This window comes from Mustelus asterias, unplaced genomic scaffold (genome assembly GCF_964213995.1).
Source record: "Mustelus asterias unplaced genomic scaffold, sMusAst1.hap1.1 HAP1_SCAFFOLD_3869, whole genome shotgun sequence".
Lineage (NCBI taxonomy): Eukaryota > Metazoa > Chordata > Chondrichthyes > Carcharhiniformes > Triakidae > Mustelus > Mustelus asterias.
In genome coordinates this window covers 4,039-26,640 of record NW_027593814.1, presented here as the reverse complement: position 1 = coordinate 26,640, position 22,602 = coordinate 4,039, and the positions used below count along the sequence as shown (strand labels likewise).

General features: G+C 58.8%; 1 protein-coding gene across 1 annotated transcript; it reads right to left on the bottom strand.

The window, feature by feature from the left end:
• Window positions 1-6,710: 6,710 nt before the first annotated feature.
• On the bottom strand, window positions 6,711-20,108 carry LOC144490825 (TBC1 domain family member 25-like). The gene is made up of 3 exons (XM_078208522.1): window positions 19,895-20,108; window positions 16,187-16,296; window positions 6,711-6,963 (listed from the first exon to the last, which is right to left on the bottom strand). The coding sequence occupies exons 1-3, from the start codon at window positions 19,937-19,939 to the stop codon at window positions 6,711-6,713; spliced, it is 408 nt and encodes a 135-aa protein (XP_078064648.1). The 5' UTR covers window positions 19,940-20,108.
• Window positions 20,109-22,602: the final 2,494 nt, after the last annotated feature.

Sequence of the window (22,602 nt, the reverse complement as noted above, 5' to 3'; positions counted from 1 at the left end):
AGGAGGCGGGGAGGAGGGGGAGGAGGCGGGAGGAGGGGGAGGAGGCGGGGAGGAGGGGGGAGCGGGAGTAGGGGGGAGCGGGAGTAGGGGGGAGCGGGAGTAGGGGGGAGCGGGAGTAGGGGGGAGCGGGAGTAGGGGGGAGCGGGAGGAGGGGGGAGCGGGAGGAGGGGGGAGCGGGAGGAGGGGGGAGCGGGAGGAGGGGGGAGCGGGAGGAGGGGGGAGCGGGAGGAGGGGGGAGCGGGAGGAGGGGGGAGCGGGAGGAGGGGGGAGCGGGAGGAGGGGGGAGCGGGAGGAGGGGGGAGCGGGAGGAGGGGGGAGCGGGAGGAGGGGGGAGCGGGAGGAGGGGGGAGCGGGAGGAGGGGGGAGCGGGGAGGAGGGGGGAGCGGGAGGAGGGGGGAGCGGGAGGAGGGGGGAGCGGGAGGAGGGGGGAGCGGGAGGAGGGGGGAGCGGGAGGAGGGGGGAGCGGGAGGAGGGGGGAGCGGGAGGAGGGGGGAGCGGGAGGAGGGGGGAGCGGGAGGAGGGGGGAGCGGGAGGAGGGGGGAGCGGGAGGAGGGGGGAGCGGGAGGAGGGGGGAGCGGGAGGAGGGGGGAGCGGGAGGAGGGGGGAGCGGGAGGAGGGGGGAGCGGGAGGAGGGGGGAGCGGGAGGAGGGGGGAGCGGGAGGAGGGGGGAGCGGGAGGAGGGGGGAGCGGGAGGAGGGGGGAGCGGGAGGAGGGGGGAGCGGGAGGAGGGGGGAGCGGGAGGAGGGGGGAGCGGAGGAGGGGGGAGCGGGAGGAGGGGGGAGCGGGAGGAGGGGGGAGCGGGAGGAGGGGGGGAGCGGGAGGAGGGGGGAGCGGGAGGAGGGGGGAGCGGGAGGAGGGGGGAGCGGGAGGAGGGGGGAGCGGGAGGAGGGGGGAGCGGGAGGAGGGGGGAGCGGGAGGAGGGGGGAGCGGGAGGAGGGGGGAGCGGGAGGAGGGGGGAGCGGGAGGAGGGGGGAGCGGGAGGAGGGGGGAGCGGGAGGAGGGGGGAGCGGGAGGAGGGGGGAGCGGGAGGAGGGGGGAGCGGGAGGAGGGGGGAGCGCGAGGACGGGAGGAACGGGTGAGGGGGGAGCGGGAGAGGGGGAGGAACGGGTGAGGGGGGAGGGGGAATTGTCAGATCGTTACGTCAGATCCTCCTCAGCACCGACAGCAAACATCGATCTCGGAAAACATCATCTGAGCAATCTGTCTGCATCTCCCCCCCCGCCGCACCCTCCCCCATTCGCTCCACCCGCCCCCTGCCACTCCCGTCACCAACCGTCGCCGCACTCGCCACCAGAGCAACAGCCCAGCGATATTTGACTAAGGAAGGCATCGTGTCTCTCTCTCTCGGTTTAGGTGGGGGACAGGCACTGTCTCTCTCTCGGTTTAGGTAGGGGACAGGCACTGTCTCTCTCTCTCTCTCGGTTTAGGTGGGGGACAGGCACTGTCTCTCTCTCGGTTTAGGTGGGGGACAGGCACTGTCTCTCTCTCGGTTTAGGTGGGGGACAGGCACCGTCTCTCTCTCGGTTTAGGTGGGGGACAGGCACTGTCTCTCTCTCGGTTTAGGTGGGGGACAGGCACTGTCTCTCTCTCTCTCTCGGTTTAGGTGGGGGACAGGCACTGTCTCTCTCTCTCTCTCGGTTTAGGTGGGGGACAGGCACTGTCTCTCTCTCGGTTTAGGTGGGGGACAGGCACTGTCTCTCTCTCTCTCTCGGTTTAGGTGGGGGACAGGCACTGTCTCTCTCTCTCTCTCGGTTTCGGTGGGGGACAGGCACTGTCTCTCTCTCTCTCGGTTAAGGTGGGGGACAGGCACTGTCTCTCTCTCTCTCGGTTTAGGTGGGGGACAGGCACTGTCTCTCTCTCTCTCGGTTAAGGTGGGGGACAGGCACTGTCTCTCTCTCTCTCGGTTTAGGTGGGGGACAGGCACTGTCTCTCTCTCTCTCGGTTAAGGTGGGGGACAGGCACTGTCTCTCTCTCTCTCGGTTAAGGTGGGGGACAGGCACTGTCTCTCTCTCTCTCGGTTTAGGTGGGGGACAGGCACTGTCTCTCTCTCTCTCGGTTTAGGTGGGGGACAGGCACTGTCTCTCTCTCTCTCTCTCGGTTTAGGTGGGGGACAGGCACTGTCTCTCTCTCTCTCGGTTAAGGTGGGGGACAGGCACTGTCTCTCTCTCGGTTTAGGTGGGGGACAGGCACTGTCTCTCTCTCGGTTTAGGTGGGGGACAGGCACTGTCTCTCTCTCGGTTTAGGTGGGGGACAGGCACTGTCTCTCTCTCTCACGGTTTAGGTGGGGGACAGGCACTGTCTCTCTCTCTCTCGGTTAAGGTGGGGGACAGGCACTGTCTCTCTCTCGGTTTAGGTGGGGGACAGGCACTGTCTCTCTCTCGGTTTAGGTGGGGGACAGGCACTGTCTCTCTCTCTCTCTCTCGGTTAAGGTGGGGGACAGGCACTGTCTCTCTCTCTCTCGGTTTAGGTGGGGGACAGGCACTGTCTCTCTCTCGGTTTAGGTGGGGGACAGGCACTGTCTCTCTCTCTCTCGGTTTAGGTGGGGGACAGGCACTGTCTCTCTCTCTCTCGGTTTAGGTGGGGGACAGGCACTGTCTCTCTCTCTCTCGGTTAAGGTGGGGGACAGGCACTGTCTCTCTCTCTCTCGGTTTAGGTGGGGGACAGGCACTGTCTCTCTCTCGGTTTAGGTGGGGGACAGGCACTGTCTCTCTCTCTCTCGGTTTAGGTGGGGGACAGGCACTGTCTCTCTCTCTCTCGGTTTAGGTGGGGACAGGCACTGTCTCTCTCTCTCTCGGTTTAGGTGGGGGGCAGGCACTGTCTCTCTCTCGGTTTAGGTGGGGGACAGGCACTGTCTCTCTCTCTCTCTCGGTTTAGGTGGGGGACAGGCACTGTCTCTCTCGGTTTCGGTGGGGGACAGGCACTGTCTCTCTCTCTCTCGGTTAAGGTGGGGGACAGGCACTGTCTCTCTCTCTCTCGGTTTAGGTGGGGGACAGGCACTGTCTCTCTCTCTCTCTCTCTCGGTTTCGGTGGGGGACAGGCACTGTCTCTCTCTCTCTCGGTTAAGGTGGGGGACAGGCACTGTCTCTCTCTCTCTCGGTTTAGGTGGGGGACAGGCACTGTCTCTCTCTCTCTCGGTTAAGGTGGGGGACAGGCACTGTCTCTCTCTCTCTCGGTTAAGGTGGGGGACAGGCACTGTCTCTCTCTCTCTCGGTTTAGGTGGGGGACAGGCACTGTCTCTCTCTCTCTCGGTTTAGGTGGGGGACAGGCACTGTCTCTCTCTCTCTCTCGGTTTAGGTGGGGGACAGGCACTGTCTCTCTCTCTCTCGGTTAAGGTGGGGGACAGGCACTGTCTCTCTCTCGGTTTAGGTGGGGGACAGGCACTGTCTCTCTCTCGGTTTAGGTGGGGGACAGGCACTGTCTCTCTCTCGGTTTAGGTGGGGGACAGGCACTGTCTCTCTCTCTCTCTCGGTTTAGGTGGGGGACAGGCACTGTCTCTCTCTCTCTCGGTTAAGGTGGGGGACAGGCACTGTCTCTCTCTCGGTTTAGGTGGGGGACAGGCACTGTCTCTCTCTCGGTTTAGGTGGGGGACAGGCACTGTCTCTCTCTCTCTCTCTCGGTTAAGGTGGGGGACAGGCACTGTCTCTCTCTCTCTCGGTTTAGGTGGGGGACAGGCACTGTCTCTCTCTCGGTTTAGGTGGGGGACAGGCACTGTCTCTCTCTCTCTCGGTTTAGGTGGGGGACAGGCACTGTCTCTCTCTCGGTTTAGGTGGGGGACAGGCACTGTCTCTCTCTCTCTCGGTTAAGGTGGGGGACAGGCACTGTCTCTCTCTCTCTCGGTTTAGGTGGGGGACAGGCACTGTCTCTCTCTCGGTTTAGGTGGGGGACAGGCACTGTCTCTCTCTCTCTCGGTTTAGGTGGGGGACAGGCACTGTCTCTCTCTCTCTCGGTTTAGGTGGGGACAGGCACTGTCTCTCTCTCTCTCGGTTTAGGTGGGGGACAGGCACTGTCTCTCTCTCGGTTTAGGTGGGGGACAGGCACTGTCTCTCTCTCTCGGTTTAGTTGGGGGACAGGCACTGTCTCTCTCTCTCTCGGTTTAGGTGGGGGACAGGCACTGTCTCTCTCTCGGTTTAGGTGGGGGACAGGCACTGTCTCTCTCTCTCGGTTTAGGTGGGGGACAGGCACTGTCTCTCTCTCTCTCGGTTTAGGTGGGGACAGGCACTGTCTCTCTCTCTCTCGGTTTAGGTGGGGGACAGGCATTGTCTCTCTCTCAGTTTAGGTGGGGGACAGGCACTGTCTCTCTCTCTCGGTTTAGGTGGGGGACAGGCACTGTCTCTCTCTCTCGGTTTAGGTGGGGGACAGGCACTGTCTCTCTCTCGGTTTAGGTGGGGGACAGCACTGTCTCTCTGGAGGGGGTTGCTGGAAGGTTCAGGTCTGGGCAGCCTCGGAGATTTAATGCAAAGGGCCATTTCAGAGCTGCGATATCCAGCATCACGTGAACATACTCGCTTTCTGTGCTAAGTCCAGTGAAGTTAATATGTTTGTGGGTCTTGTTTGATGGAACAGAATCCCTATGATGCAGGAGGCCGCCATTCAGCCCATCGATTCTACACCAACACTCCACCAGATCATCTTACCCAAGCTCACTCCCCGCCCTATCCCGTTAACCCCACACATTTCCCATAGCCAATCCACCTAACCTGCACATCTTTCGGACTGTGGGAGGAAACCCGAGCACACGCAGGAAACCCATGCAGTGACTGGGAGAATGTGCAGACTCCGCACAGTGATCCAAGCCGGGAATTGAACCCAGGTCCCTGGCGCTGTGAGGCAGCAGTGCCAACCATTGTGCCACCGCACCAGAGTTCCTCGCCATTTACTCAATCCAGACCCCCTCATGAGTGTGGTTGCCTGGGTGAAATCTCTGCGGGGAAGTGGGGAGGCGGGAGTATGACGTGTTTGCGTAGGGAATTCCAATTCTAAATCTGTCACAGTGTGGATTTAAGTCGGGAATTCCCATTGTAAATCTGTCACAGAGCGGGTTTACATAGGGAATTCCCATTGTAAATCTGTCACAGAGCGGGTTTACATAGGGAATTCCCATTGTAAATCTGTCACAGTGCGGGTTTACATAGGGAATTCCCATTGTAAATCTGTCACAGTGCGGGTTTACATAGGGAATTCCCTTTGTAAATCTGTCACAGTGTGGGTTTACATAGGGAATTCCCATTGTAATGGATTAGTAAGTTTGCGGATGACACTAAAGTCGGTGGAGTTGTAGACAGTGCGGAGGGAAGTGGCAAGTTACAGAGGGACATAGATAAGCTGCAGAGCTGGGCTGAGAGGTGGCAAATGGAGTTTAATGCGGAAAAGTGTGAGGTGATTCACTTTGGAAGGAGTAACAGGAATACAGAGTACTGGGCTAATGGTAAGATACTTGGTAGTGTGGATGAACAGAGGGATCTGGGTGTCCATGTGCATAGATCCCTGAAAGTTGTCACACAGGTTGATAGGGTTGTTAAAAAGGCGTATGGTGTGTTAGCTTTTATTGGTAGAGGGATTGAGTTTCAGAGCCAGGAGGTCATGTTGCAACTGTACAAAACTCTGGTGCGGCCGCATTTGGAGTATTGCGTACAGTTCTGGTCGCCGTATTATAGGAAAGATGTGGAAGTGTTGGAAAGGGTGCAGAGGAGATTTACCAGGATGTTGCCTGGTATGGTGGGAAAATCGTATGAGGAAAGGCTGAGGGACTTGAGGTTGTTTTCGTTAGAGAGAAGAAGGTTAAGAGGTGACTTAATAGAGGCATACAAGATGATCAGAGGATTAGATAGGGTGGATAGTGAGAGTCTTTTTCTTCGGATGGTGATGGCTAGCACGAGGGGACATAGCTTTAAATTGAGGGGTGAGAGATATGGGACAGATGTTCGAGGTAGGTTCTTTACTCAGAGTAGTAAGGGCGTGGAATGCCCTGCCTGCAACAGTAGTGGACTCGTCAACATCAAGAGCATTCAAATGGTTATTGGATAAACATATGGATGATATTGGAACGGTGTAGGTTAGAGGGGCTTTAGATTGGTTTCACTGGTCGGCGCAACATCGAGGGCCGACGGGCCTGTACTGCGCTGTAATGTTCTATGTTCTATGTTAAATCTGTCACACTGCGGGGTTTACATAGGGAATTCCCATTGTAAATCTGTCACAGTGCGGGGTTAGAACATAGAACATTACAGCACAGTACAGGCCCTTCGGCCCTCGATGTTGCGCCGACCAGTGGAACCAATCTAAAGCCCCTCTAATCTACACTATTCCAATATCATCCATATGTTTATCCAATAACCATTTGAATGCTCTCAACGTTGACGAGTCCACTACTGCTGCAGGCAGGGCATTCCACGCCCTTACTACTCTCTGAGTAAAGAACCTACCTCTAACAATGGGAATTCCCATTGTAAATCTGTCACAACGCTGTGTTTACACAGCAAATTTCCTAAGCTAACCATTGAGTCGCCCTGTTTGACTTGGAACATCATCGATAGCTCGCTGTTAATATTTATACAGTATGAGGTTTGAATCTTATTGGTAAATGTTATTCTCATTCTTTTTATTATATTTCAACTGTCTTCTTAAACAAACTTCGTTTGATAAAAGCTCCCGAGTGGGTCACTGGAATCATACCCGGACTGGAACATCTCAGGCGCACCCTAATGCCAAAATCAAATGTAAAACTTGGCGTCTCGGCTAACTTCCAAAAAACATTGGAGCTTCCAGCCGAGCTCAGAACACTCGGCCCTAATACCCCTCGGATACTCACTGTCTTCAGAGGACTTGATATCCACTTTTAGCTGCAGCTGGGCTTTGGAGAGACTACTGAAGGCGACGTCAAGGTCCCAGTCTGACTGTAGTGACAGGTACACCTCCTGGCCGGGCCGCTCCGGAGACAGGTAGCTTATCACAAAGTTCTTCTTCCTGTCCAATAATCGGGAAAGAGGGAGACATTTACTAACAGGAAACTAAACCTGGCGGCGCCAAGGGAGCGCCGCACTGTGGGAGGGTCAGTGCTGAGGGAGCGCCGCACTGTGGGAGGGTCAGTGCCGAGGGAGCGCCGCACTGTGGGAGGGTCGGTGCCGAGGGAGCGCCGCACTGCGGGAGGGTCGGTGCTGAGGGAGCGTCGCACTGAGGGAGGGTCAGCACCGAGGGAGCGCCGCACTGTGGGAGGGTCAGTGCTGAGGGAGCGTCGCACTGTGGGAGGGTCAGTGCTGAGGGAGCGCCGCACTGTGGGAGGGTCAGTGCTGAGGGAGCGCCGCACTGTGGGAGGGTCAGTGCTGAGGGAGCGCCGCACTGCGGGAGGGTCAGTGCTGAGGGAGCGTCGCACTGCGGGAGGGTCGGTGCTGAGGGAGCGTCGCACTGTGGGAGGGTCAGTGCCGAGGGAGCGCCGCACTGTGGGAGGGTCAGTGCCGAGGGAGCGCCGCACTGTGGGAGGGTCAGTGCTGAGAGAGCGCCGCACTGTGGGAGGGTCAGTGCTGAGGGAGCGCCGCACTGTGGGAGGGTCAGTGCTGAGGGAGCGCCGCACTGTGGGAGGGTCAGTGCTGAGGGAGCGCCGCACTGCGGGAGAGTCAGTGCTGAGGGAGCGCCGCACTGCGGGAGGGTCAGTGCTGAGGAAGCACCGCACTGCGGGAGAGTCAGCGCCGAGGGAGCGCCGCACTGCAGGAGGGTCAGTGCTGAGGGAGCGCCGCACTGCGGGAGGGTCGGTGCTGAGGGAGCGTCGCACTGAGGGAGGGTCAGCACCGAGGGAGCGCCGCACTGTGGGAGGGTCAGTGCTGAGGGAGCGTCGCACTGTGGGAGGGTCAGTGCTGAGGGTGCGCCGCACTGTGGGAGGGTCAGTGCTGAGGGAGCGCCGCACTGTGGGAGGGTCAGTGCTGAGGGAGCGCCGCACTGCGGGAGGGTCGGTGCTGAGGGAGCGTCGCACTGTGGGAGGGTCAGTGCCGAGGGAGCGCCGCACTGTGGGAGGGTCAGTGCCGAGGGAGCGCCGCACTGTGGGAGGGTCAGTGCTGAGAGAGCGCCGCACTGTGGGAGGGTCAGTGCTGAGGGAGCGCCGCACTGTGGGAGGGTCAGTGCTGAGGGAGCGCCGCACTGTGGGAGGGTCAGTGCTGAGGGAGCGCCGCACTGCGGGAGAGTCAGTGCTGAGGGAGCGCCGCACTGCGGGAGGGTCAGTGCTGAGGAAGCACCGCACTGCGGGAGAGTCAGCGCCGAGGGAGCGCCGCACTGCAGGAGGGTCAGTGCTGAGGGAGCGCCGCACTGCGGGAGGGTCGGCGCCAGGGGAGTGCCGCACTGCGGGAGGGTCGGCGCCGAGGGAGCGCCGCACTGTGGGAGGGTCAGTGCTGAGGGAGCGCCGCACTGTGGGAGGGTCAGTGCTGAGGGAGTGCCGCACTGTGGGAGGGTCAGTGCTGAGGGAGCGCTGCACTGTGGGTGGGTCAGCGCTGAGGGAGCGCCGCACTGTGGGAGGGTCAGTGCTGAGGGAGCGCCGCACTGTGGGAGGGTCAGTGCCGAGGGAGCGCCGCACTGTGGGAGGGTCAGTGCCGAGGGAGCGCCGCACTGCGGGAGGGTCGGTGCTGAGGGAGCGTCGCACTGAGGGAGGGTCAGCACCGAGGGAGCGCCGCACTGTGGGAGGGTCAGTGCTGAGGGAGCGTCGCACTGTGGGAGGGTCAGTGCTGAGGGAGCGCCGCACTGTGGGAGGGTCAGTGCTGAGGGAGCGCCGCACTGTGGGAGGGTCAGTGCTGAGGGAGCGCCGCACTGCGGGAGGGTCGGTGCTGAGGGAGCGTCGCACTGTGGGAGGGTCAGTGCCGAGGGAGCGCCGCACTGTGGGAGGGTCAGTGCCGAGGGAGCGCCGCACTGTGGGAGGGTCAGTGCTGAGAGAGCGCCGCACTGTGGGAGGGTCAGTGCTGAGGGAGCGCCGCACTGCGGGAGGGTCAGTGCTGAGGGAGCGCCGCACTGTGGGAGGGTCAGTGCTGAGGGAGCGCCGCACTGCGGGAGAGTCAGTGCTGAGGGAGCGCCGCACTGCGGGAGGGTCAGTGCTGAGGGAGCACCGCACTGCGGGAGAGTCAGCGCCGAGGGAGCGCCGCACTGCAGGAGGGTCAGTGCTGAGGGAGCGCCGCACTGCAGGAGGGTCGGCGCCAGGGGAGCGCCGCACTGCGGCAGGGTCGGCGCCGAGGGAGCGCCGCACTGTGGGAGGGTCAGTGCTGAGGGAGCGCCGCACTGTGGGAGGGTCAGTGCTGAGGGAGTGCCGCACTGTGGGAGGGTCAGTGCTGAGGGAGCGCTGCACTGTGGGTGGGTCAGCGCTGAGGGAGCGCCGCACTGTGGGAAGGTCAGCGCTGAGGGAGTGCCGCACTGCAGGAGGGTCGGCGCCAGGGGAGCGCCGCACTGTGGGAGGGTAAGTGCTGAGGACATATAGAACATAGAACATAGAAAGCCACAGCACAAACAGGCCCTTCGGCCCACAAGTTGCGCCGATCACATCCCCACCTCTAGGCCTATCTATAGCCCTCAATCCCATTAAATCCCATGTACTCATCCAGAAGTCTCTTAAAAGACCCCAACGAGTTTGCCTCCACCACCACCGACGTCAGCCGATTCCACTCACCCACCACCCTCTGAGTGAAAAACTTACCCCTGACATCTCCTCTGTACCTACCCCCCAGCACCTTAAACCTGTGTCCTCTCGTAGCAACCATTTCAGCCCTTGGAAATAGCCTCTCAGAGTCTACCCTATCCAGACCTCTCAACATCTTGTAAACCTCTATCAGGTCACCTCTCATCCTTCGTCTCTCCAGGGAGAAGAGACCAAGCTCCCTCAACCTATCCTCATAAGGCATGCCCCCCAATCCAGGCAACATCCTTGTAAATCTCCTCTGCACCCTTTCAATGGCTTCAACATCTTTCCTGTAATGAGGTGACCAGAACTGCGCGCAGTACTCCAAGTGGGGTCTAATCAGGGTCCTATAAAGCTGCAGCATTATCTCCCGACTCCTAAACTCAATCCCTCGATTAATGAAGGCCAGTACGCCGTATGCCTTCTTGACTGCATCCTCCACCTGCGAGGCCGATTTAAGAGTCCTATGGACCCGGACCCCAAGGTCCTTCTGATCCTCTACACTGCTAAGAATGGTACCCTTCATATTATACTGCTGCTTCATCCCATTGGATCTGCCAAAATGGATCACCACACACTTATCCGGGTTGAAGTCCATCTGCCACTTCTCCGCCCAGTCTTGCATTCTATCTATGTCTCGCTGCAACTTCTGACATCCCTCCAAACTATCCACAACACCACCTACCTTGGTGTCGTCAGCAAACTTACCAACCCATCCCTCCACTTCCTCATCCAGGTCATTTATGAAAATGACAAACAGCAAGGGTCCCAGAACAGATCCCTGGGGCACTCCACTGGTCACTGACCTCCATGCAGAGAAAGACCCCTCCACAGCCACTCTCTGCCTTCTGCAGGCAAGCCAGTTCTGGATCCACAAGGCAACAGCCCCTTGGATCCCATGCCCTCTCACTTTCTCAAGAAGTCTTGCATGGGGGGCCTTATCGAACGCCTTGCTGAAGTCCATATAGACCACATCCACCGCTCTTCCTTCGTCAATGTGTTTGGTCACATTTTCAAAGAACTCAACCAGGCTCGTAAGGCACGACCTGCCCTTGACAAAGCCGTGCTGACTACTTTTGATCATACTAAACTTCTCTAGATGATCATAAATCCTGTCTCTCAGGATCCTCTCCATCAACTTACCAACCACTGAGGTTAGACTCACCGGTCGGTAATTTCCCGGGCTGTCCCTGTTCCCTTTCTTGAATATAGGGACCACATCTGCAATCCTCCAATCCTCCGGAACCTCTCCCGTCTCCATCGACGATGCAAAGATCATCGCCAAAGGCTCCGCAATCTCCTCCCTCGCCTCCCACAGTAACCTGGGGTACATCCCATCCGGTCCCGGCGACTTACCAACCTTGATGCCATTCAATAGTTCCAACACATCCTCTTTCTTTATGTCCACATGCTCGATCCTTTCTGTCCACCGCAAACCAGCAGTACAACCACCCAGATCCCTTTCCACCGTGAATACCGAGGTAAAGTATTCATTAAGCAGCTCCGCCATTTCTAACGGTTCCGCACAAACTTTTCCCCCTTCACCTTTTAAGGGTCCTATGCCTTCACATCTCATCCTTTTACTCTTGACATATTTGTAGAAAGCCTTGGGATTCTCCTTAATCTTACCCGCCAAGGCCTTCTCATGACCCCTTCTCGCTCTCCTAATTTCCTTCTTAAGCTCCTTCCTACATCCCATATACTCCTCTAAATCCTTAACACCTCCTAGCTCTCTGAACCTTCTGTACGCCTCTCTTTTCTTATTCACCAGGTTCATCACAACCTTCGTGCACCACGGTTCCCGTACCCTACCAACACCCCCCTGTCTCATCGGAACGTTGTCATGCAGAGCTCCAGACAAACATTCCTTGAAAATCCTCCACTTTCCTTCGGTACTTTTCCCCAAGAATGCCTCCTTCCAATTTACCCGTCTAATTTCCTCCCTGATGACACTGTATTTCCCTTTACTCCAGAGAAACACTTTCCTAGCCTGCCTGATCCTATCTCTTTCCAATGCTATCGTGAAGGAGATAGAATTATGATCGCTATCCCCAAGATGCTCACCCACCGAGAGATCCTCCACCTGTCCAGGTTCATTAGCCAGCACCAGATCAAGTACAGCCTCTCCTCTAGTAGGCTTATCCACATACTGTGTCAGGAAACTCTCCTGGACACACCTAACAAACTCCTCTCCATCCAAACCCCTAGCCCTAGGGATATTCCAATCTATGTTTGGGAAATTAAAATCTCCCATCACGACAACTCTGTTATTCCTACATCTCTCCAGGATCTGTTTCCCCATCTGCTCCTCAACATCTCTGTTACTATTGGGCGGCCTATAGAAAACACCCAGCAACGTTACCGACCCCTTCCTGTTCCTAACCTCCACCCACAGAGACTCCGTAGTCAATCCCTCCACGGCGTCCACCTTCTCTACAGCCGTGACACTATCCCTGATCAACAGTGCCACTCCCCCCCCTCTCTTGCCTCCCTCCCTGTCCTTCCTGAAACATCTAAAACCCGGCACCTGAAGCACCCAGTCCTGTCCCTGAGACATCCAAGTCTCCGTAATGGCCACCACATCACAATTCGAAGCAGCAATCCACGCTCTAAGCTCATCCACTTTATTCACTACACTCCTGGCATTAAAATAGACACATCTCAGACCTTCAGCCTGAGCACTTCCCTTCTCCATCACTCGTCTAACCTCCCTCTTACCCTGTTTACATTCCTTATCTACCCTGTTTACATTCCTTGCCACACTGTGGGAGGGTCAGCGCTGAGGGAGCGCCGCACTGCGGGAGGGTCAGTGCTGAGGACGTGCCAGACTGTGGGAGGGTCAGTGCTGAGGGAGCGCCGCACTGTGGGAGGGTCAGTGCTGAGGGAGCGCCGCACTGTGGGAGGGTCAGTGCTGAGGACGTGCCAGACTGTGGGAGGGTCAGTGCTGAGGGAGCGCCGCACTGTGGGAGGGTCAGTGCTGAGGGAGCGCCGCACTGTGGGAGGGTCAGTGCTGAGGGCGTGCCGCACTGTGGGAGGGTCAGTGCTGAGGGAGCGCCGCACTGTGGGAGGGTCAGCGCTGAGGGAGCGCCGCACTGTGGGAGGGTCAGCGCTGAGGGAGCGCCGCACTGTGGGAGGGTCAGTGCTGAGGGAGCGCCGCACTGTGGGAGGGTCAGTGCTGAGGGAGCATCGCACTGCGGGAGGGTCAGTGCTGAGGGAGCGCCGCACTGCGGGAGGGTCAGCGCTGAGGGAGCGCCGCACTGTGGGAGGGTCAGCGCTGAGGGAGCGCCGCACTGTGGGAGGGTCAGCGCTGAGGGAGCGCCGCACTGTGGGAGGGTCAGTGCTGAGGGAGCGCCGCACTGTGGGAGGGTCAGTGCTGAGGGAGCGCCGCACTGCGGGAGGGTCAGTGCTGAGGGAGCGCCGCACTGCGGGAGGGTCAGTGCTGAGGGAGCGCCGCACTGTGGGAGGGTCAGCGCTGAGGGAGCGCCGCACTGTGGGAGGGTCAGCGCTGAGGGAGCGCCGCACTGTGGAAGGGTCAGTGCTGAGGGAGCGCCGCAGTGTGGGAGGGTCAGTGCTGAGGGAGCACCGCACTGTGGGAGGGTCAGCGCTGAGGGAGCGCCGCACTGTGGGAGGGTCAGCGCTGAGGGAGCGCCGCACTGTGGAAGGGTCAGTGCTGAGGGAGCGCCGCAGTGTGGGAGGGTCAGTGCTGAGGGAGTGTCGCAGTGTGGGAGGGTCAGTGCTGAGGGACCGCCTCACTGTGGGAGGGTCAGTGCCGAGGGAGCGCCGCACTGTGGGAGGGTCAGTGCCGAGGGAACGCCGCACTGTGAGAGGGTCAGTGCTGAGGGAGCGCTGCACTGTGGGAGGGTCAGTGCTGAGGGAGCGCCGCACTGTGGGAGGGTCAGTGCCGAGGGAACGCCGCACTGTGGGAGGGTCAGTGCTGAGGGAGCGCCGCACAGTGGGAGGGTCAGTGCTGAGGGAGCGCCGCACTGTGGGAGGGTCAGTGCTGAGGGAGCGCCGCACTGTGGGAGGGTCAGTGCTGAGGGAGCGCCGCACTGTGGGAGGGTCAGTGCTGAGGGAGCACCGCACTGTGGGAGGGTCAGTGCTGAGGGAGCGCCGCACATTCTCTCCCATTCCCTGTGGGAGCGAATTCCACATTCACCCCCAACTCCCTTTGGGAGCGAGGCCCAGATTCTCCCCACTCTCCCCGTGGGAGCGAGTCCCACATTGTGTCCCACTCCCTGTGGGAGTGAGACCCACATTCTCCTGCATGGGAGCGAGTCCCACATTTCCATCCCTCCCCGAGGGAGCAAGTCCCACATTAACCCCGAATCCTTGTGGGAGCGAGTCCCACATTCTCCCCCACTCCCCATGGGAGCGGGTCCCACATTTTCCCCCACAACCCGTGGGAGCGAGTCCCACATTCTGCGCCGCACTGTGGGAGGGTCAGCGCTGAGGGAGCGCCGCACTGTGGGAGGGTCAGTGCTGAGGGAGCGCCGCACTGTGGGAGGGTCAGTGCTGAGGAAGCGCCGCACTGCGGGAGGGTCAGTGCTGAGGGAGCGCCGCACTGCGGGAGGGTCAGTGCTGAGGGTGCGCCGCAGTGTGGGAGGGTCAGTGCTGAGGGACCGCCTCACTGTGGGAGGGTCAGTGCCGAGGGAGCGCCGCACTGTGGGAGGGTCAGTGCCGAGGGAACGCTGCACTGTGGGAGGGTCAGTGCTGAGGGAGCGCCGCACTGAGGGAGGGTCAGTGCCGAGGGAACGCCGTACTGTGAGAGGGTCAGTGCTGAGGGAGCGCTGCACTGTGGGAGGGTCAGTGCTGAGGGAGCGCCGCACTGTGGCAGGGTCAGTGCTGAGGGAGCGCCGCACTGTGGGAGGGTCAGTGCTGAGGGAGCGCCGCATTGTGGGAGGGTCAGTGCTGAAGGAACGCCGCACTGTGGGAGGGACAGTGCTGAGGGAGCGCCGCACTGTGGGAGGGTCAGTGCTGAGGGAGCACCGCACTGTGGGAGGGTCAGTGCTGAGGGAGCGCCGCACTGTGGGAGGGTCAGTGCTGAGGGAGCACCGCACTGTGGGAGGGTCAGTGCTGAGGGAGCACCGCACTGTGGGAGGGTCAGTGCTGAGTGAGCGCCGCACTGTGGGAGGGTCAGTGCTGAGGGAGCGCCGCACTGTGGGAGGGTCAGTGCTGAGTGAGCGCCGCACTGTGGGAGGGTCAGGGCTGAGGGAGCGCCGCACTGTGGGAGGGTCAGTGCTGAGGGAGCGTCGCACTGTGGGAGGGTCAGTGCTGAGGGAGCGCCGCACATTCTCCCCCACTCCCCGTGGGAGCGAGTCCCACATTCTCCCCCACTCCCCATGGGAGCGAGTCCCACATTCTCCCCTACTCCCCGTGGGAACGAGTCCCACATTCTCCCCACTCCCCGTGGGAGCGAGTCCCACATTCTCCCCCACTCCCCATGGGAGCGAGTCCCACATTCTCCCCCATTCCCCGTGGGAGCGAGTCCCACATTCTCCCCTACTCCCCGTGGGAGCGAGTCCCACATTCTCCCCCACTCCCCGTGGGAGCGAGTCCCACATTCTCCCCCACTCCCCGTGGGAGCGAGTCCCACATTCTCCCCACTCCCCGTGGGAGCGAGTCCCACATTCTCCCCCACTCCCCGTGGGAGCGAGTCCCACATTCTCTCCCACTCCCCGTGGGAGCGAGTCCCACATTCTCCCCCACTCCCCGTGGGAGCGAGTCCCACATTCTCCCCCACTCCCCGTGGGAGCAAGTCCCACATTCTCCCCCACTCCCCGTGGGAGCGAGTCCCACATTCTCCCCCACTCCCCGTGGGAGCGAATCCCACATTCTCCCCCACTCTCCCTGTGGGAGCGAGTCCCACATTCTCCCCCACTCCCCGTGGGAGCGAATCCCACATTCTCCCCACTCCCCGTGGGAGCGAGTCCCACATTCTCCCCACTCCCCGTGGGAGCGAATCCCACATTCTCCCCCAGTCTTCAGTTGAGGGGAAAGGTCACGACTGGATCTGCTCTGTGCCACAGAGCATGGAACCAGGCCCTTTGGCACAACCGCTCCATGCTGCCCTCCCAGCTTGGCCCATATCCCTCGAGCCCTTTCCCCTCAGTTCCCTTTCCAATCTTTCCCCTCTCACCTTTAACCTCTGTCCTCTAGTTTTCAATTCCCCTTCCCTGGGTAAAAGATTCTGCGCTTTCATCCTATCTCTGTCCCTCGTGATTTTATCCACCTCAGTAAGGTCACCCCTCATTCTCCTACACCCCAAGGAATAAGGTCCCGGAGGGCTCTGACAGAGGGTTATCCAGACTCGAAACGTTGGCTCTATTCTCTCTCCACAGGTGCTGTCAGACCTGCTGAGATTTTCCAGCGTTTTCTGCTTTTGTTTCAGATTCCAGCATCCGCAGTGTTTTGCTTTTATCTTGGAATAAAGTCCCATCCTGGCCAACCGCTCCCTATAACTCAGGCCCCAGTAGTCCCGGCAACATCCTCGGGAATCACCTTTGCACAGTCTCTGCCGATCGCAGACACCCGCGATATACTCACCCACTCAAATCGAACGCTCGAATCAGAATGTGTTGGAGGACCTCGAAGGAGGTGATCTGGGGGTCCACGGCAAACGAGCGGAATTCTGGCGGCAGCAGACCCTCGCATTTCTGTCTCGGAGAGAGGGAAGCCTCATTAGTGTCAGGAGACGATGCTGGCGGGACCCCCCTTCCCCTCGAGAGGGCGGTGGGTGAGCCACCTTCTCCAACCCGCTGCAGTCCCCGTGGGGTGCAGGTGCACCCATGGCACTGTTCGGGAGGGAGGTCCGGGATTTTGACCCCAGTCACAGTGAAGGAACGGCCGATATATTTCCCAGTCGGGATGGTGAGTGGCTCGGAGAGGGAACCTCCAGGTGGTGGTGTTCCCAGGTATCTGCTGCCCCTTAGTTTATTACAAGTAGGCTTACATTAACACTGCAATGAAGTAACTGTGAAAATCCCCAAAACACCATCCTGTGCCGCCTATTTGGGTACAAAGAACAGTACAGCACAGGAACAGGCCCTTCGGCCCACCAAGTCTGTGCCCACACAGTTGCCTTTCTATTATCTTGCCTCTACGTGGTCCATATCCCTCTATTCCCTGCCTATTCAAGTATCTATCCAGATGCCTCTTGAACGTAGAATCTGCTTCCACCACTTCCTCTGACAAAGCGTCCCAGGCATTCACCACCCCGTGTGAGAAAAACTTGCCCCTTACATCTCTTTTAAACTTTCCCCCTCTCACCTTCAACCTACGCCCCCGAGTAATTGGCCCTTTGACCCTGGGAAAAAGACTCTGACTATCCACTCTATCCAAGCCTGTCATAATCTTGTAAACCTCTATCAGGTCCCCCTCACCCTCCAATGCTCCAATGAAAACAATCCAAGTTTGTTCAAACTTTCTTCATAGTCCATATCCTTCAAACCCCAGGCAACATCCTGGGAAATCTTTTCTGCACCCTTTCCAATGCATCAACATCCTTCCAGTAATGCGACAACTAGAATTGTACACAATACTCCAAATGCAGCCGAACCAAAGTCTTATCCAGCTGCAGCATGATTTTCCAATTCCTGTACTCAATGCCCCGACCGATGAAGGCCAGCGTGCCATACACCTTCTTGACCACCTGAGTTGCCACCTTCAGGGAACCGTGGATCTGCACACCTAGATCCCTCTGTATGCTAATATTTCTACAGGTTCTACCATTTACTGTAAACTTTGCTTCTGCAGTAGACCTTCCAAATCGCATCATCTCACATTTCATAGAATCCCCACATGCAGAAGGAGGCCATTTGGCCCATCGAGCCTGCACTTGACAACAGTCCCACTCAGGCCCTATCCCCACAACCCCACATATTTACCCTGTTAATTCCCTTGACACAAAGGGGCAATTTAGCATGGCCAATCAACCTAACCCATACATCTTTGGGACAGTGGGAGGAAACTGGAGCACCCGGAGGAACCCCACACAGACACGGGGAGAACGTGAAAACTCCATACAGTCACCCAAGGCTGGAATTGAAACCGGGTCCCTGGTGCTGTGAGGCAGCATTGCTAATCACTGTGCCACTGTGCACCCTCTCCGGGTTAAATTCCATCTTCGGCCCAGGTCTCCAGATGATTTATATCCTGCTGCATCCTCTGACAATCCTCCTCACTATCTGCTACTTCCCCAATTTTTGTATCATCTGCAAATTTACTAATCAGACTACCTGCATTTTCCTCCAAATCATTTATATATATTACCAACGACAGAGGCCCCAGCACGGATCCTTGTGGAACACTGCCTGTCACAGCCCTCCAATTAGTAAAGTACCTTTCCACTGCTACTCTCTGCTTTCTATGCCCAAGCCAGTTTTATATCCATTTTACCAGCTTAACTCGGATCCCTATGACTTCACCTTCTGCATCAGCCTGCCATGAGGAACCTTATTGAAGGCTTTACTAAAATCCATGTTTACAACATCCACTGCCCGGCCCTGGACAATTTTTCTTGTCACTTCCTCAAAGAATTCAATCAAGTTTGTGAGACACGACCTCCCCTTCACAAAACCATGCTGCCTAAAGCTAATAAGCCTATTCTCTTCCAGATGTGAATACATCCTGTCCCCAAGAATCTTCTCCAATAATTTCCCCACCACTGATGTAAGGCTCACAGGCTGTAATTTCCCAGATTCTCTCTTCTGCCCTTCTGAAACAGAGGAACAATGTCAGCTACTCTCAATCCTCTGGTACCTCGCCTGAGACTAAAGAGGATAAAGATTTTGGTCAAGGCCTCAGCAATTTCTTCCCTCGCCTCTCTCAGTATTCTGGGATACACCCTCTCTGGCCCTGGGGACTTGTCCACCTTAATGTTTTTCAAAACCTCTAATACCTCCTCCCTTTTTATCTCAACATGTCCTAGAATGTCAACATCTCCTTTCTACACTCCCCATCCACCACATCCTTCTCCTTTGTGAATACTGATGCAAGGTACTCGTTAAGGACCTCCCCCACCTCATCTGGCTCCACACACAAATTCCCTCCACCACCCCTGAGTGGACCTACCCTTTCCTGAGTTACCCTCTTCTTCCTTATATACCCATAAAAAGCCTTGGGATTCTCCTTAATCCTGCCTGCCAAGGACATTTCATGGCCTGCTTTTTGTCCTCCCAAGTCCCTGTTTAAGCTCTTTCCTGCTGTCTTTGTATTCCTCAAGAGCCTTATCCGCTTTCAATTTCCGGAAATTTGTCTGCCCCCTCCTTGTTCACTCAGCTCACAATCTCTTTTGTCATCCACGGCTCTCGAATCTTGCCATCTTTATCCTTCATTTTTACAGGGACATAGATGTCCTGAATTGTTAACAACTGACTTTTAAAAGACTCCCACATATTGGATGTGGATTTACCCTCAAACAGCCGCCCCCAGTCTACATTCCCGAGCTCCTGCCCAATACTGTTGTAGTCAGCCTTCCCCCAGTTTAGTACTTTCACTCTGGGACGACTTCTATCCTTTTCTACAAGGATTATGAAACTTATAAACTTATAGATCACTGTTCCCAGAATGGTCGCCCACTGAGACATCAATCACCTGTCCGGGCTCGTTTCCCAGAACCAGGTCTAACGGAGCCCATCCCGAGTTGGACAATCTTGGACACACTGAACAAACTCTGCCCCGTCAAACCCCTGGCACGACAGAAATCCCAGTCTACGATGGGGGAGTTAAAATCACCCATCACAACAACCCTGTTTTTACATCTTCCCATAATCTGCTGACGAATCAGCTCCTCGCTGCACTGAGGGAGAATTTAGCACAGCTTCCAGACTGTGGGAGGAAACCGGAGCACCCGGAGGAAACCCACGCAGACACGGGGAGAACGTGCAGACTCCGCACAGACAGTGACCCAAGGCGGGAATCGAACCCAGGACCCTGGCGCTGTGAGGCAGCAGCGCTAACCCACTGTGCGGCCCTTGTCCTTCTAGATGGTAGAGCTGGCGGGTTTGCAAGCTGCTGTCAAAGCAGCCTTGGCGCGTGGCTGGAGTGTCTGGATGGTCCACTCGGCTGCCGCTGTCTGTCAGCGTGAGAGGGAGTGAATGGTGGTTAGTGTGCCGGTCGAGTGGGGCTGCATTGTCCTGGATCGATCTGTCAGTGGCTCAGTGGGATGTGGAGCCAGCGAAATCCTTCCCGGTTGACATATGCCGCCAGCCTCGGGTGGGCCAGGAGCTTGGACCATTAGGGGAGCTGTATCACCTCTGAGGAACAGTGGAGGCTGCCGTGAACACATCGCAAGATCATCACTGTCGCTGGGACATGGGGAGCCCCCTCCCTAATGGCGCAGTTACGTTGGAGGGCAGAGGGCGCGCCGTGCTGTGGGAGGGTCAGCGATGAGGGGATCGCTCTCTCTCCCTCTCTAGAGGGGTCCCTCCCCCTCTCTCTACGGGGGTCTCTCGCTCCCTCCCCCTCCTTTCTACGGGGGTCTCTCTCACCCTCCCCCTCTCTCTACGGGGGTCTCTCTCTCTCTCTCTCTCTCTCTGCGGGGGTCTCTCTCTCTCTCTCTCTCTCTCTCTCTGGGGGGGTCTCTCTCTGTCTGCGGGGGTCTCTCTCTCTCTCTCTGCGGGGGTCTCTCTCTGTCTGCGGGGGTCTCTCTCTCTCTCTCTCTCTCTCTCTGCGGGAGTGTCTCTCTCTCTCTCTCTCTCTCTCTCTGCGGGGGTGTCTCTCTCTTTCTCTCTCTCTGCGGGGGTCTCTCTCTCTCTGCGGGAGTGTCTCTCTCTCTCTCTCTCTCTGCGGGGGTGTCTCTCTCTTTCTCTCTCTCTGCGGGGGTCTCTCTCTCTCTCTCTGCGGGAGTGTCTCTCTCTCTCTCTCTCTCTCTCTGCGGGAGTGTCTCTCTCTCTCTCTCTCTCTCTCTCTGCGGGGGTGTCTCTCTCTCTCTCTCTCTGCGGGGGTCTCTCTCTCTTTCTCTCTCTCTGCGGGGGTCTCTCTCTCTCTCTCTGCGGGGGTCTCTCTCTCTCTCTGCGCGGGGGTCTCTCTCTCTCTGCGCGGGGGTCTCTCTCTCTCTGCGCGGGGGTCTCTCTCTCTCTGCGCGGGGGTCTCTCTCTCTCTGCGCGGGGGTCTCTCTCTCTCTGCGCGGGGGTCTCTCTCTCTCTCTGCGCGGGGGTCGGTCTCTCTCTCTCTCTCTGCGCGGGGGTCGGTCTCTCTCTCTCTCTCTGCGCGGGGGGTCGGTCTCTCTCTCTCTCTCTGCGCGGGGGTCGGTCTCTCTCTCTCTGCGCGGGGGTCGGTCTCTCTCTCTGCGCGGGGGTCGGTCTCTCTCTCTCTGCGCGGGGGTCTCTCTCTCTCTCTCTGCGCGGGTTCGGTCTCTCTCTCTCTGCGCGGGGGTCGGTCTCTCTCTCTCTCTCTCTCTGCGCGGGGGTCGGTCTCTCTCTCTCTCTCTCTCTCTGCGCGGGGGTCGGTCTCTCTCTCTCTCTCTCTCTGCGCGGGGGTCGGTCTCTCTCTCTCTCTCTCTCTCTGCGCGGGGTCGGTCTCTCTCTCTCTCTGCGCGGGGGTCGGTCTCTCTCTCTCTCTCTCTGCGCGGGGGTCGGTCTCTCTCTCTCTCTGCGCGGGGGTCGGTCTCTCTCTCTCTCTCTCTGCGCGGGGGTCGGTCTCTCTCTCTCTCTCTGCGCGGGTTCGGTCTCTCTCTCTCTCTCTGCGCGGGGGTCGGTCTCTCTCTCTCTCTCTCTGCGCGGGGCTCGGTCTCTCTCTCTCTCTCTCTCTCTGCGCGGGGGTCGGTCTCTCTCTCTCTCTCTCTGCGCGGGGGTCGGTCTCTCTCTCTCTGCGCGGGGGTCGGTCTCTCTCTCTCTCTCTCTCTCTGCGCGGGGGTCGGTCTCTCTCTCTCTCTCTCTGCGCGGGGGTCGGTCTCTCTCTCTCTCTGCGCGGGGGTCGGTCTCTCTCTCTCTCTCTCTGCGCGGGGGTCGGTCTCTCTCTCTCTCTCTCTCTGCGCGGGGGTCGGTCTCTCTCTCTCTCTCTCTCTGCGCGGGGGTCGGTCTCTCTCTCTCTCTGCGCGGGGGTCGGTCTCTCTCTCTCTCTGCGCGGGGGTCGGTCTCTCTCTCTCTCTCTCTCTCTCTCTGCGCGGGGGTCGGTCTCTCTCTCTCTCTCTCTCTGCGCGGGGGTCGGTCTCTCTCTCTCTCTCTCTCTGCGCGGGGGTCGGTCTCTCTCTCTCTCTCTCTGCGCGGGGGTCGGTCTCTCTCTCTCTCTCTGCGCGGGGGTCGGTCTCTCTCTCTCTCTCTCTCTGCGCGGGGGTCGGTCTCTCTCTCTCTCTCTCTCTGCGCGGGGGTCGGTCTCTCTCTCTCTCTCTCTGCGCGGGGGTCGGTCTCTCTCTCTCTCTCTCTGCGCGGGGGTCGGTCTCTCTCTCTCTCTCTCTGCGCGGGGGTCGGTCTCTCTCTCTCTCTGCGCGGGGGTCGGTCTCTCTCTCTCTCTGCGCGGGGGTCGGTCTCTCTCTCTCTCTCTCTCTGCGCGGGGGTCGGTCTCTCTCTCTCTCTCTGCGCGGGGTCGGTCTCTCTCTCTCTCTCTCTCTCTGCGCGGGGGTCGGTCTCTCTCTCTCTCTCTGCGCGGGGTCGGTCTCTCTCTCTCTCTCTCTCTGCGCGGGGGTCGGTCTCTCTCTCTCTCTCTCTGCGCGGGGGTCGGTCTCTCTCTCTCTCTCTCTGCGCGGGGGTCGGTCTCTCTCTCTCTCTCTCTGCGCGGGGGTCGGTCTCTCTCTCTCTCTCTCTCTCTGCGCGGGGGTCGGTCTCTCTCTCTCTGCGCGGGGGTCGGTCTCTCTCTCTCTCTCTCTCTCTCTGCGCGGGGGTCGGTCTCTCTCTCTCTCTCTCTGCGCGGGGGTCGGTCTCTCTCTCTCTCTCTCTGCGCGGGGGTCGGTCTCTCTCTCTCTCTGCGCGGGGGTCGGTCTCTCTCTCTCTCTGCGCGGGGGTCGGTCTCTCTCTCTCTCTCTG